At 35.1% G+C, this 16473-nt stretch overlaps 1 protein-coding gene across 1 annotated transcript in view; it reads left to right on the top strand.

The window, feature by feature from the left end:
* Positions 1–16104, top strand: part of LOC136987174 (legumain-like) — a 33632-nt gene extending 17528 nt beyond the window's left edge. The window contains exons 8-13 of the mRNA XM_067284863.1: positions 1341–1459; positions 3955–4044; positions 10682–10756; positions 11377–11493; positions 11621–11785; positions 15885–16104. Of these exons, the coding sequence (XP_067140964.1) occupies positions 1341–1459; positions 3955–4044; positions 10682–10756; positions 11377–11493; positions 11621–11785; positions 15885–16010 (692 nt within the window). The 3' untranslated portion in view covers positions 16011–16104. The remainder of the gene's footprint in view (positions 1–1340; positions 1460–3954; positions 4045–10681; positions 10757–11376; positions 11494–11620; positions 11786–15884) is intronic.
* The last annotated feature ends 369 nt before the right edge of the window (positions 16105–16473 follow it).

Here is a 16473-nt window from a genome sequence, read left to right on the forward strand (position 1 = left end):
AAACAGAATTTGTAAAATCATGCAGGAGTGACATTTCCTCCCAGTTTGTGTCTTTTATACTTAATTTAAGACTTCCATTTATTTATTCATTTTTATAGATTCTAATTCTTTTAATATTAAAACAATTTTCTATTTTATTACATTTCATAGTTCATCTAAATTATCAATTATGTTATTTTTTACGAAATTTTTCCCCACCTCTTTACTAGGTAATACAACAAGTATTTAAATTTGGAATACAACCATAGGTTTTTTGTATCTATGAGAAATGTTTGGGCTTTAAATTTATTATAAGCAGTAAAATTAGTGTTTTTTGATTTAATAAATCAAGTCTTTATATGTCAAGCAATTGGTTTAGTATTATTATATTCTAGTGCATATCAATAATATCAGTTTTGGCTAAATTCTAAAAAAAAAAGTTGGTCTGAGTAAAGATATTCATTTGTTTTTAGAAAAATAAAATTAAGCATATAAATTATCAATAATTTAATAGTCAAGTGAAGATTGTAAAAGCTACTAATTGACTTTTAAAACTCGAATAAAATTATTTGAATGATTAGTTTAGTAACAAATATATATTAATCATCTGATTATTATTCTTAAATGCAGTGTAGTGCTACGCGACTATTGTGTTTGATTTATGTATTGTTTTGTGATTTTTGTATTCCGTTAACCGTGTCGGGTTTTCACCATGTATCGCGTCATGCAGCTACGCTCTGCCGATTGGTTTACCCTGTGTCACGTGATAGAGAAATTCCCCGGATGGAGGGAGGTATAAAAGAAATGTACGAACTGAGAAGGCACCTTTTTTCCTACGACTGGAGCTTCGGACGTTTGGACGGACACGATATCAGGAAGACAAAGGAAGGACCGTTAACGAGAAGGGTCATCGATTCTGCGCCAGGAAGACGGAGGTACACGTCGGATAATTATCGTGAGGTTACATACTCATTTTTTTGAGCGTTAATTTTCTCCAATTGTCGGAAGGACAGAAAATCTTGTAATTAATTAATCGTATGATTAACCTTTGTAATATATAGATATAAGTAAATTGATTCTCGGTGTATATATATAAATAAACGTGTTAATTTCCTGTAAATTTCTTTGTGAAGTCCTCATTTTATACCCATATCACAGAAAATAATATACCTCGGTATATTAGCTTTCTACAGCAGCTATGTAACTCAGAAACAAAATACAATTTGGCAAATTAATTTTATTTATAAGATTGAATTTCCTGCATTTCTTACATATACTGTATGTTTTCACATATTTCACACTCATTCTTGTAATTATAAAAATATATTAATGCTTAAACATTAAAATATTTTATTTTTCAGTCTTTGCTACAACTGCAGCGAATAAAGATGAATCTTCGTATGCTTGTTATTTTGATGAAAATCTAGTAACTTATTTGGGTGATGTGTATAGTGTTAATTGGATGGAAGATTCAGACAAAGTAAGATTTAATAATTGTATTGTTGAATATACTGTATATACTTCTTGTACATATATACATGATACAACGTTAAAAGAGAATCATTCTGATTCCATTTTAACATTCTTATAAATGGGTTACCACTGCGAAACACATTTTTCTAATTTCTTCAGAGATTAAAGAAGTGTTAGTAACAAATGTAAATTCTATATATATAATCGAGACGAGTTGATAATATTAATAATCAGTGCAGAGCCCAAACAGTTAGGAGTTGAAAGATGAAATTTGGTACACAGTTAGGGTACGTCACGAGAATGCACACTAAGAAGGGATTTTTCGAAATTCCTCCCCACGGAGGAGAGGAACAGGATTAAGGCTTCACACTTCCATTGTTGATAGAAGTGTCAAGTAACAATGGAAGTGTCAAGTAACAATGGAAGTGTTACATAACAATGGAATTGTTAAGAGAAAGCAACGTGCAAGACGCAGATGCAGCTTTTTTCATTTTCGCGGGAAATCAAACATATTTTTAGATCCATCTAAAAATTCTCTAATTAGTCTGGAAACAGGGGGACCCAATTCTTGCATTCTGTGAAAATGGGTAAGGTTGACTATAATGTAATAATCTTAATCTTTGCTATCGTTACTTTTGCCCAAGCAACGCCAGGCCTACCTGCTAGTTTTCAAATATATTTAAAAGTATTGTATAAATTCTTGTCTTTCCAGCATATTATTTATAGCTCTCTCCAAAAATTCAGAACTAATTTATACAACATTTAATTTTTCATAAATAGTGTAAATAAAACTTTATTATGTAAGGAATTCAAAGCTATTTTTACCTTGTACTCTTTACTATATTTGTAAAAGTTATAAATGAAAGAAATAGGAAGATACTTTTGCATCTTGCATACATACTTATTTCTTTGATTTAAGTTTGTATTATACACATATATGTATATATTTTTAATATCAACACACTGAAAAAGTATAATGAAAAATAGAAATCATTTTCTATAAGTAGCAGCTATGTAATATCGATGGTGCTGCTTCTTTATATTGTTTAAATATCAATTTCTTTACAAAAAATGGAATGCATTTTGCAAGCGTCAATGAAGCTGATGAAGATCTCAGTGGAAGATCGAAAACGTTAGTTCATTAACTTTTGTCGTTTGGTACCGTAAATCTGAAAGTTGAGGAAGATGTATTTAATCTTATATGTACCAGTAATCATTAGTGAAGATTGTTTTCAACAAAGCAATTTTGCTTTCTTCCTGTGTTTTATTTGTTTTTTGTGTCTATTTTCCATTAAGCATACTGAATGCTGTTTTTTTATATTTTTGTCCGTTAATTCCATTAGGCATGCTCAATTATATTAGGAAGCATGGACATTGTCATTGTATCTCGAAAACAAAGTCATGGATCCCATTTTTTATTACATTTCTTGACTCCTCATTGCAATTAATGGAAAATGGCAAAGTTTTATCAGAATGAATTGATCATATTTTGAGAATGAAGGCAATTATGTATGTCACATAGAAGAGGCTTTGCTAACACACTACCTCAAAAATTTCAAGTCTTCAATTATGAAAAAAATTGTATACTGCATATATTAACTAGTCATTCATAAATTGTTTTAATTTTAAGCAATAATAAAAATTTCATATTAAAAAAAAATAATTAATATTTTAATAGCCCATACTTGAAAATGTAAAGTAAAACAGTCTATAATATATAATACATGTTACAATATGTTTGTTTATAGTATTTAAAATTATAAGGCTTTAATATACAGTAGAGCATTGATTATCCGACTTAATTGGGGACTGGGGTTGGTCGGATAACCGAAAAGTATGAAAAAATACATTATTAGTATAGTGTATTAGGCCTGGTTTAATATACTAGCCTCCCTTTCATGGTCGAGCCAGTGCTGCCGGCTAAAACATGCAAAAATTTAACAAAAATAATATTAAAGTAGCCAAGACATAACCAAATATTGTAGTGCCACATCACTAGCGGTCATTTGAATTTGCCGACTAGAACACGGTCGGTTAATTGGGGGTCGGATAATTGATGCTCTACTGTAATTATTTTCACAAATTTGACTTCTTATTACATAGAAAAATGCAAAAAATTGTACTTAGTTTCCCTAATTTTGTAAATTATTTCTGTAGTAAGCAATATTAATTCATTTGACAATACCTTGTCAAAATCTTTTTATTTCACCTGTTTGTGAAACAAAAATATTTTAACAAAGCGAGTGTTGGTATGGATTGATATTTCGTCTCACACAATAATGTCAAAACAGCAATATATTGCAGTTCCGAAATACAAGTTTTTCTAATTTCAAAATTGTTACAAAATTATAATATTTATATAATATAAATACCATATATAAAAAAACATATTATTGACTAAAATTGTCGTTTTTACAGAAGATTCTATGAAATTATTACATAAGAGTTTATACGAGTGCTTTCTACAGCAGACTTACCACTAGATATTGTTTGTATTTTCAGGAAGTTCTTTTAAAAGAATCTTTAGAGAAACAGTTTAGAATTGTCAAAGAAGAAACAAATACGAGTCATGTAAAACAATTTGGAGATCTTGTAAGTAATATAATTGTCTTTTTAGAAAAAGTTATATATATATATATATATATATATGTTACCGGTCAAACCCAATTTCAGGCCAAACTAGTTTATCCTATGCATGACAGGATATACTAGTTTAGCCTAGGACAATCTAGTTTGGCCTAAATACTTTAGGCTAAACTGATTTATGTACTACATATAGGTGCCAGTGTAAAAAAAAAATGATTTTGTGTAATTCAAAATGCCCCCACAGTACACCCTGTGGTTAAAGTGTACCTAGGTAACCCCAATGGCGGTGCTTTAGTTAGGTTAACTACATTTTCAGTAGACGTCTCCCTTTTTTTCTTTTGTTCAAGAACGACCGTGAATCAATAACTAGTGACGTTAAACACCGGACGGCCTGCCAGCAACTCCCCTCCGGGAGGAGTCCGTCGGGAGCACGAACGGTTGGAAGCACCGCCATTGGGGTTACCTATGTACCATACACTTTAACTCACCCTGTAAAAATAAATAAAAGATTAAATGGTTAATGTTACCCTAGGTATACAAAATGGCGGCTAGTCTCTGATTCCAGCATACAGAAGCAAGGAAAAAGTGGGGACAGACGTTTTCTAAACCTAACCTATTCTAATAAATTATCATAATTATTAACAACTAAATTATTAGAATAGGTTAAGTTTAGAAAAATGTGCGTCCCCACCGTTTCCTTGCTTCCATATGCTGGAATCAGAGACGAGCCGTCATTTTGTATACCTAGGGTAACATTAACTGATTAAATATTTTATGTGTTACACTAATAAACACAAACAAGTTCATTTTTAATTTTAGTTTGACTCTAAAAGTTATTTTCATTATTTCGTTTGAATTTTTGAAAATATTTTTGAAAGTTAATTACCTTTAAAAGTGCATGGCGGCTTAATAAAAAAAATACAAACTGATAAGTACTGATTAGCTTATTTTTATTTTATAGTTTTGTACAAGTGTTGTGTCACTTCTAATCAATACTGTTTTTTATAATTAAGTAGACTATGTTTGAATAAATATTGTTCATCTAATTGATTGCCTTTTAATTTTATTTAACCATTAATATACTTGAATAATAATTCTAAATCATTTCGGCCTAGGACAAACTAGACTGTCCTAGTCTAAACTAGTATATCCTGACACACATAGTGTTGTAACGGTCGGGTGTAACTTGATCTGAGTGTCAGGTCAGGGGTGAAAATTCCTACATACTTTCGTGGTCGGGGAGCTGAGTTCTTGTGCAGTCGTCACCCCAGTCAGTTGTATCCGAGAGGGAATAAAGTTAATTGTTAATTAACTATGTGTTTTATGTGAAACGGTGTCGAAAACAAACTCGATATAAAATTGGCGACGAGGAATAATTTACAGACTTGCCAGCAGAAATTACAATTCGATATAAAAAGCCAGAAATGTCGTTCCCAGGAACATCAACCAGTGGAGTTCGTTTCGAACCATTCAAGATGGACAGCCAGTGGAAAACTTACAAGGACCGCTTTAATTTTTGCTTGAAGGCAAACCAGATTGAAAATGACCAAGATAAGTGTGCTTTATTTTTTACTGTATGCGGTGAAACTTTATATGAACTTGTAGTCACACTCATAGCGCCGAAAGAAACGACACAAGTTAACTTCAATGAAGTACTTACTGCTCTTGATAGCCATTTTAACCCGAAACCTAGTGAAATCGTCGAATCGTTCAAATTTAACCAGAGGTCGCAAAAACCGGGAGAGAGTATCAACGACTATGTCGCGGAACTACGGAAAATTGCAATGAATTGCAACTTCGGCGCCTCACTAGAGCGTATGTTAAGAGATAGGCTAGTGGCAGGTTTAAGGGATAAAGGAATACAACACGTGTTATTGGCGAAAACGGACACTACTTATAAGGCCATTTTGGATGCAGCATTGGCAGCAGAGGCAGCGTCTAACGATGTTAGCCAGCTTGGGTCAGACGGAAACAACACCCAAGTGTATAACTTAAAGGCGGACTACAAGAGAAAGAATCAGCCGGCCATATTACGCTGTTTTCGATGCACCGGAAGTCATAACCCGAATAATTGCCGATTTGCTCAGGTAATCTGTAACTTCTGCAGAAACAAGGGACACATAGAAAAGGCGTGTATCACGAAACAAAAGAGTGGACAAAGAAAATTTGCAAACCAGGGAAGAAACCAAATTGGGGCACCACGGAAAGAGATATCCAGCCAGAGAGCCAAAGTACACCGAATTGAGGAACATAAAAATTTGATGTCTAACCAGGTCGAGGAATATACATCTCTATTCAAAATACAGGGAAGTAAGATACCACCCTTAAAAATCTTACTCAAGATTGAAAATATACCAATCCTGATGGAAATTGATTCAGGGTCTGGGTACACTGTAGTGAGCGAACGGACCTTAAAAGAAATCAAAATCCAGCGAGACAAGTTAGAGCCGGAAGAAGTCAAATTACAGACATGGACTGATCAGAATCTGGAGGTAGTGGGTACTACAATGGTGAGGGTACAATTTAAAGGAAAAATTAGGAATCTGCCATTGTTAGTAATTAAAGGAAATGGACCAGGACTTGTTGGAAGAAATTGGTTTGAACCATTAGGAATCAGAATAGAGGGACTTTATCACCAACATGATGCAGACGATCTGATACAAGAATTCCAGCATTTATTCAATAATTCAGAAATGGGTCTATTTAGAGGCGAGGCAGTCAGTTTAGCGATAAATAAAGAAGCTAAGCCTATTTTTATGCGGGCAAGACAGGTTCCTTTTGCATTGAGAACAAAGGTAGAACAAGAGTTGAATCGACTTCATCAGTTAGGAGTTATAGAACCAGTTAGAACTTCTAAGTGGGCCACTCCTGTGGTACCCGTTGCAAAACCAGATGGAAGTGTACGTTTATGTGGAGATTACCGCTGCACTGTAAACAGAGAGGCAATAAAAGTAGATGTATACCCATTGCCGGCCATTAACGATATACTTGCTTCACTATCTGGTGGAAAGGTATTTGCCAAGCTTGATTTCAAGGAAGCGTACTTCCAATTTCCTGTGGACCAGGAGTCGTCTGAGATTCTGACTATCAACACATGCAAGGGGTTATACAGAATGAAAAGGTTACCATTTGGAGTGAGTAGTTGTCCAGCTATTTGCCAGAGAGAGATGGAAAAGATCGTAGGAGGTATTCCAGGGACAATTGTGATGATAGATGATATACTTGTCATGGGACTCAATGAAGAAGCCCTACATCAAAAGTTGAGGAAAATTCTTAACCGGATTTCAGAAGCTGGACTAAAACTAAACGAAAACAAATGCCTATTCAAGACTAACCAACTTAAATTTTTAGGATATTTGATAGATGCTCAGGGCGTTCGGCCCACACCGGAGAAAATTGCGGCGATCCAACAGGTTCCGGAACCGAAAAACAAACAAGAATTACAAGCATTTTTGGGATTTGTAAACTTCTATGATAGATTTTTGAAAGATAAAGCAACCGAAGCTGAACCCTTATATAGACTCCTTGATAAAAACAAACAATGGATCTGGAAAAAAGAACACAGCAAAGCATTCGTGAAAATAAAAAAGATGTTAACACCAGAAACATTATTAATCCATTATAATTTAAATAAACCAGTAGTGTTATCCTGTGATGCTTCACCATATGGAGTGGGAGCAGTCCTTTCACACATATTACCAGATGGATCCGAAGCTCCTATATACTTTGCATCGAGGACACTTCACCCAGCAGAAAGAAATTATTCACAATTCGAGAGAGAAGTATTAGCTATAATCTTTGGCATTACAAAATTTCATAATTACCTAGCTGCCCGAAATTTTACTATATATACGGATTGTAAGCCAGTTGTGGGCCTTCTGAACCCTGCTAAACCAATTCCTGATTTAATCTCACCCAGAATGATTCGTTGGTGTTTAAGATTAGCAGCATACTCATATAAGATTGAACATCGTCGGTCAGCAGAGATGACTAATGTCGATGCATTATCTCGTATACCAACTACTGTGGAAGACAAGACTATCCCTGAACCAGGAGAGATATTCCTTATATTTGAACAGCCAGAATTGCCCATCACATCTCAGGAAGTAAGCAGAGAAACAAACAAAGACTCAGTGTTAAAAAGAGTTGAACATGCAATCTTACACGGATGGCCACTGAGTAGTCCAGAAGAACTTATGCCTTTTTCTAGGCGAAAACTAGAACTTTCAATTCACCACGGTTGCATTTTATGGGGACAAAGAGTAGTTATCCCTAGAACCTTGCAACCACAGCTATTACACCTGTTACACTCCACACATGAGGGTATGTCTAGAATGAAAAGAACAGCCAGAAGCTATTTTTGGTGGCCTGAAATGGACTCCCAAATTGAAGAGACTGTATCGATGTGTAGAAAATGCCAAGAACAGAGGTCAAACCCAACCCCAGTTAAGGATACTCATTGGCCATCACCCTCGGGACCCTGGGACCGAGTACACATTGATCATGCAGGACCACACTATGGACATACATATTTTATTCTAGTGGATGCTTATTCGAAGTGGGTGGAGGTAGAAGAAGTACAAACGCAGTCAACCCAGGAAACCGTGAAATTATTGAGGAGAATATTTAGTACACATGGACTACCAAATACAATTGTATCAGACAATCACCAAAGCTTTAAATCCCATGAAATGGAAGAATTTATACGTAAAAATGGGATACAGCACATATTTACCCCTCCATATCATCCCTCTTCCAACGGACAAGTAGAGAGACAAGTGCAAACTATAAAGAGGAGAATTGAAAAATTACATCACAACCAAGAAAAAACTGAAGTGTTGCTCCCCAGACTTTTGTTTAGCTTACGCACAACACCTAGTAGTACTACAGGTAAAACGGCAGCAGAACTGTTGATGGGAAGAAGACTACGTACCATCTATGATCGACTAAATCCACACCTATATAAGGATAGAATAGAGGAAACAAGAATACGAGAATTCCAGATAGGAGACAACATCAATTACAGATGCTATAGAGACGCAAAGAAGTGGAAACCAGGTAAGGTGACAAAGAAGACCGGACCATATACATACATGATAGCTTCACCAGAAGGAACTATAGAAAGGAGACATATTGATCAACTGATAGCTCGAAGAGAACAACCACTCCAGAACAGGCAACATCCAGTTTCTCAGAATAACCAACATCCAGCTCCCCAGAATAATCAACATCAAGACAAAGGACCACCTGTTAGAAAGAGCTCTAGAACACGGACACTACCTGCACATCTCCGAGACTTCGTTTTAGAGGGGGAAGATCTGTTGTAACGGTCGGGTGTAACTTGATCTGAGTGTCAGGTCAGGGGTGAAAATTCCTACATACTTTCGTGGTCGGGGAGCTGAGTTCTTGTGCAGTCGTCACCCCAGTCAGTTGTATCCGAGAGTGAATAAAGTTAATTGTTAATTAACTATGTGTTTTATGTGAAACGGTGTCGAAAACAAACTCGATATAAAACATAGGATAAACTAGTTTGGCCAGTATCATATATATATTATATTAGCATCTTTATTATATATATATATTATAATAAATCATGTACATAATCACATATAACATGCTAAAACGTTACTATATATATAGCAATTTTTTAGCATCTTTTGGAGTTTGAGATAATTAATTAATGCTTACAAACTTTGCAGAGTTTAGCACATTGTACTGTACATATAATGTCGCAGTATTGTTAATTATTTTAATGTTATTCCAGTTTACAAGATTGGTTAAAACTTGCAAATGTAGATGGATATGTATTTGTTCTTTCAATAATAACATTGTTTTGATAGTCAGAAAGTCTAATTTTAATGGTTTTGAAGTGCATCGATGAGAAATATTCTAAATAATTCATTTTTCATTTTAATTCACAGAATCTTTACTAATTTTTAACATATAAATACTTGGTTTTTGTTTTTTATTATTAATAATTTTGGCTGTATTGAATGAAGAAAACTTTTGGTAAAAGAAAATTCACTGAGTTCGGCATTAAATTAGTTCCTTTAGCACTAACAAAAGCACTTTTGACGAGTTTATAAACGTCATCTTCAGGTGAAAAGAGCGATTTTAATAAAACGAATGTGCAGAATGTTCCAAGGAGAACAGAATTTTTGAATTCAAAACAGGCATCTGGTAATTCCGTTAAGAACATGCAAAAAGATTTTGACATGTTCGAATTCTTAAATCTACAGCACAAGCGGCGCACGCGTGGAATTGACACCGCGATGGCGATATGATGTTAGGCGCATTTCGTTCTTTAAACGCCGATACAATGCTACCCACACCCTGGGTAGATCTAGGGTGGAAACATTGCATGCTTCCGTAGTAGCTGTGAGTAGCGCTTCCCAGATGAACACAAGCCTTCAATTGTTGCAACATTTTTATTAGTGAATTTATTTCTTTATTCAGTGAACTTTCTTTTACCGGAAGCTAGTTAAACCTTGGCGTGAGTTTTTAACTTTATTTTTGAAGAAAACTTTATTCATATTGTTATAAGATACAGCTTATTTAAAAAAAAGAAAATTAATTTAATAATGATCTAGTTTTATATAGTACTAAAAAGTTATTATTAATTGAATAGTTTTATATATTTTAGACAATTTCAAAGATGCCTGTTAGTGAATTCCAAGGTAGAAAGCAAGCTAAACCAATTACATATCCAAAAATTCCTGTAAGTATTCCTTTATAAATTATACAAATGTATTAATTTGGATTTAATATATTTTAAATATAATTTCATTTTATAACTGATAAAAAGAAATAATTTATGCAAAAATAAAAAATTTTTTTCTTGTAATAATTTTCTTTTGATTTATTTACAAGATCGAACAGCCTGTCTTACAATAAACTAATAAATCTAACAATAAGAAGTGTGAATGAAATATAATACGACCACTCAAAACTGGGTATACTTGAATTAAAAATTCTAAAACCTATAATTCGGCAATTTTTCAAAATACGTGCAAATGTTTTTGACGACATTGATACGCACGTTTTAAGTGAGAACGAAAATTTCTGATTGTGATAGTCATATCAAACAGTATGAATCCCAATTAGATTTGATTTTAAATCTTCAAAAAACAGTTGATATTAATATAATAATTCAGTATTCTTGAGTCAAAAGCAAATCAAGTTTACATCATATATATGATGTAAACTTCATTTGCTTATAACTCAACTAGATCCACAGTAAGGTTGGCTGGCTTTAGCAAAGAATGGAGAAGAAAATTTGTTTTATGTAATAATAATCAGCTTTTGATTTTAAATTCTCAGAAATTTTTTTACGTTTAGTTTGATGCAGTTCCAAGCAATGAAGTTCCAGTGGAAATTCTAAAAAGGAAAATAGAAAGAACAAATTCAATAAGAGAAAAACATGAACTGAAGAAACAGCTTTACAAATTACTTAAAGTAAATACTTAATGTTTTTTGTTAATTACAGTTAAACATTTCATTTTGGACATAACTTTTTATGTAATTAAACAAACATATTTGTTTGTCATAAGATCAAAATTATAAAATATGATATCTTCCGTAGAATCGAAGATTTGCCGACAATGTGGTGAAAGAAATTGTCTGGTATCTTTCTTTTGGTGATGAGGACACGTACAATCGAATGCATTTGAGACCAAATGGAATCAAACATAACTGTTATAACGAAGCAATTAAATATTTTAGAAAACAATGCTTTAATATTAACAAGGTAAGATATTCATTAATTATATGATTATGATCTTTGATTTTTGCAATTTCCTTTTTAGATAATTATGGAATGCCTAGCTATATGTTTTTTAACTTTCAAAGTATGGTACTTTTTACAGATTGTTTGTTTTAATTGAGTATCTATAGTTTCGATGTAACCCTTTAAATCTTTTGTAACAGCTAATTCTCAACTTTTCTTTGCCCTATCTCTACTTTTCTAAGTTGTTAATTCATCTAATCAATTTATTTTTTCCTCTTCTAGCCACATGCCCAAGCCATCTAAGTTTATTTTCCATAAACTTCTCTGTAATGTTTCTTAACTCTTATATGCCCATTCCTAATACTATCAGGTAAAGGCAATCCTACAAGTAACACTGATTGTCCTTATTTTCCAAATAATGGCACAATCCAAGATTTTGCCATTATTTGGTGCAAGCATCTGTTCAACATTGCAATCTTAACAACTCTCTTGTAAAACTTTCCCTTTTGATGTAAACGGTATTTTTTTAATCATGTAGCACTCCATTTGTATATTATCACTTTTGACATCCTATACCAAGAACTTGTTCTGATAAGTGTGCAGTGCATGTGTGTGTGCAGACGGCCGAATTATTAGTGCAGCCGATAGTGAACTTTAAAATATAAAATTCAAATATAATTTAATATTTTAACCACTACGATTGTTTCTTGTTTTAAACCATGTAAAAAGTACAAAAACTTGAAGTTTGCAAACTCCAAACTTTATTTATGTTAATGTCTTATGATTAAGTTTAAGATTACGCTTACATAACTCATTGTGAAAGGTTGCATTAAATAAAATAGATGTGAAGTTTTACATTAATGCGTAATTTTCATTGTGAATGCTCCTTTATTCCCATATACTGTTAATCTTAAAGTGTTACTTACACCTTTGTTTTAATTGTTGATGGAACCAAAAGAAAATTAAATAAACAAAGAGATGCGCAAGAACGTTATTAATTTAAATATTCATATTTAAATTAATTTTTATACATACATACAATATATATGTATTTATATACTAAATAAGAATAATTTCTTTAAAATAATTTCATTTTAATTTGTAAATTCTATTTAATGGCAGCGTTAAAATGTAATTTTGATGCCCATTGAAGTCGTCTCCCACAATTACTCTCTCCCCTCCTTCCAGTGTCCTCATTTCTTCATCCAATTCATTCCAAAAACACTCTTTCTCCTCTGTTGCACATCCTACCTGGGGTGCGTACACACTAAACACCACGAGTAGATCATCTCCAAAACTCAGCCTCATTCGCATCATCCTATCACCTCTCCTGTACACCTCTAGTACCTCGCTCCTCCACCTGCCAGCCACCACTATTCCAACCCCATTTCTTCCATTCCTGTTTGCACTGCTATAAAACAATTTACATCCATCTCCAAGTTCCTTCGCCTTGTCTCCCCTCCACCTCATTTCTTGCACGCACAGGACATCAATCCTCCTTCTCCGCATCATATCCACCACCTCCATTCCTCTTCCTGTCATACTTTCCACATTCAGTGTTCCCACTCTCAACACCTTTTCCTCAAGTAGGGCTTGCTTCCTTAACCTCATCTGCCCCTGGTGAGGTAGCCCTTGCCCACTTTTCGCAGCTTTAGGGCGATCTAGCTGCGCGTCGCCTACAGGGTACGCCCTAGCTCTCTTTCTATCACAGTTTCTGAGACTCATCATGTAGTTTTGGCAAGATGTTTTACGGCCGGATGCCCTTCCTGACACCAACCCTCCTCCTTTATCCGGGCTTGGGACCGGCAACAGCCATTTTCAGGGCATGGGCTATGAAAGGATTCATGGAGGCCATGGGGTTGGGGAACTCAATCAAGAGGGGGAGAGTGTATTGGGTTTTGCTGTGGCTTTCGACCTGGGGATTGTGAATTCGTTTTTCACCAAGCAGGAAAGTCATCTGATAACTTTCAACAGTGGGCCTCATAGTTCGCAGATTGACTATATCCTTACTAGAAGAGAGCACCTTGTGACGGTGATAAACTGTAAGGCTATACCAACAGATCAGGTATCGGCGCAACATCGGTTGATGTGCATAGACATGAAGTCAAGAATGTATAGGAAAATTGGAAATACACAGATGAAGAAAATTAAGTGGTTTCGTTTGAGGGAGGAGAGGGTGAGGGCGGATTATGTGGAGAGGGTGCTGCTACAAATCTCGCAAGATTGGGAGGGGGTGCAGGACTGGTGGGCATATAATGCTCAGGCTATCAGGAACTGTGCAGAGGAAGTGCTTGGTGTAACATCTGGAAAGATTAGGGTGCAAAAGGAAGGTTGGTGGTGGAATGAAGGTGTGCAACAAGTTGTTAAGGTAAAAAAGGAGGCAAAACGGAAGTGGGACAGGACACGTACTGAGGAAGATAGATTTGCGTATAAAACGGCAAAGCGTGAAGCTAAGAGAGTAGTGGCACAGGCAAAGGCAGGAGCATATGCGAATTTATACGAGGAGTTGGATACAAGGAATGCAGATGATATCGTTCTGTGCGCCGAGACTAAAGAGGAGCTGAGGGTTAAATTGGAAAGGTGGTTGGGTGTGTTGGAAGGGAGGGGCTTGAGGGTGAGCAGGAGTAAAACAGTGTATATGTGTAGTGGGGAGGTGGATGGTGCCCGGGAGAGTGATCTGGAGTTGAGGGGAGACGTATTTCGCAAAGTCAATACCTTTAAGTACCTGGGGTCAACTGTGGCGGAGGATGGAGATGTGGATAAGGAGGTGACAGGCAGGATTCAGGCTGGTTGGAGGAATTGGAGGGATATGTCAGGTGTGTTGTGTGATAAGAGGGTGCCGCTTAGGTTGAAAGGGAAAGTTTATCGGGTGGTGGTGAGACCAGCTATGCTGTATGCTATTGAGACTGTGAGCTTAAGGAAAACCCATGTCAAAAGGATGGAGGTGGCGGAGATGAGGATGCTCCGCTGGATGTGTGGGGTTACGAGAAGGGATCACATTTGAAATGAATGTGTGAGGGGGACTGTGAAAGTTACGAACATAGAAGCAAAGATACAGGAAGCAAGGTTGAAATGGTTTGGTCATGTGATACGAAGGGAAGAAGAGTATGTGGGAAGAAGGATTATGCAGATGACAGTGAGGGGGAGGAGGAGGCGGGGACGGCCGCGGAAACGGTGGATGGATCTTGTGGCGGAGGACTTGAGAGCAAGGCATCTGAATGTGGAGGCAGCCCAAGACAGGGAGCAGTGGAGACGACTCATCAGAAACAGCGACCCTACATAGAGTGGGAAAAGCTGAGGAAGAAGAAGAAGAAGTTAAAATGTAATTTTGATCAAAAGCACCCTTTATCTACAGGGTGTCTTGATTTGAATAAAATGAAAATAAATATAACTTATATCAAATATTTTAATGGATCTTTTTACCCCTGTCAACTATACGAAACTATCCTAAAACATACCAGTAGGATTAGGTTATGAATTTACTCTCAATCAGCATTGATAGGGCCGCCAAATACCTGTAGCACACAGGCGGCTAACAGTCAAAATCGACCCTGCCTATACCTATTCTGGCTGTTTGCTAATCTATCTCTAACATTTTATATTTCCTCTAAAGGTTTTTTTTATCTTCTCTAGCTAGGACTATATCATCCACAAATAGCATGCACCATGGTTCTGCATATAAAAAAAAATAAAATTATGAATATAACTCAAGTTTTTTAAATTAATAACAAAAAATTGCCTTCTTAGAGCTCATTCACATTAAAAAATAACAGTTTTTTGAGGCAATTTGGGCAATCAAGTTCATCGGCAGATACAAAAGTGAACTAGTGACGGGCTTTCTCGGAATGATGCACTTAATTGCCAGCTTTCTTATTTTAGTATCATGAAACATTTGTTGTTAGGTTTATCATAAAGAGAATATTCAATACTTGAATGAGGAGCCATAAATATATGTTTTCAATATTTATTTTCCTCATTATTTTGTGAAATTATTATCTAGTTCTTTCTACACAACTTTGTTTCTGATTACCCACATATTTTAATGTAAATTTAATATGGAATATTATTTGTCGTTTCCTATGTAAAAGATATCATTTTGATAAATATTTATTTTATATAGAATGAATACCTTTTACGTCATCTCTACAAACTGGCAAATATCTGTAATGAAGGAGTGCCCCTTAGTAAAATTGAAGAAGCAATGGATGTGGTATGCACTCATCCCCCTGTATGTGGAATAAAATAAAAGAAAATGCAAGAAAAAGTCATCTGTAATGCATAATGTAGATTTTATGATTTCTATTTTTCTATAAATAAAAATGGCTGGAAAAGATGGTAAATGTATGTTTTGATAAATATAATCTTTCGGTTTAGCTCTAAAATACACTTATTGGTCGATGGGTTTATGTTGGAATCAACGATCGTGATGTTTTGTAGATGTTCTTCTGACGTAATAAAAAGTTGGTGGCACCGTTGACCCCTCGGGGTAGGTGACCTGATTTCACTCTCCCTTTTTAGCGCTGACCTTCCGTGAGTCAAGACTGTGTGTAATCTTTGTGCAGTTTGTTCTTTTGTTACATAACCGGTTACGCTAGTCCAATTGCTTTTCTTTACTAATCTTTCCGTTAAACACCAAGTTACGGGCCCAGTTAAGGCAACAACTGATTAAGCGTAAGGAAAAGAAAAAAAAAAAAAAAAAAGAAAAGGTA

Source organism: Centruroides vittatus, unplaced genomic scaffold (genome assembly GCF_030686945.1).
Source record: "Centruroides vittatus isolate TY-2023 unplaced genomic scaffold, ASM3068694v2 scaffold_1478, whole genome shotgun sequence".
NCBI classification, from domain to species: domain Eukaryota; kingdom Metazoa; phylum Arthropoda; class Arachnida; order Scorpiones; family Buthidae; genus Centruroides; species Centruroides vittatus.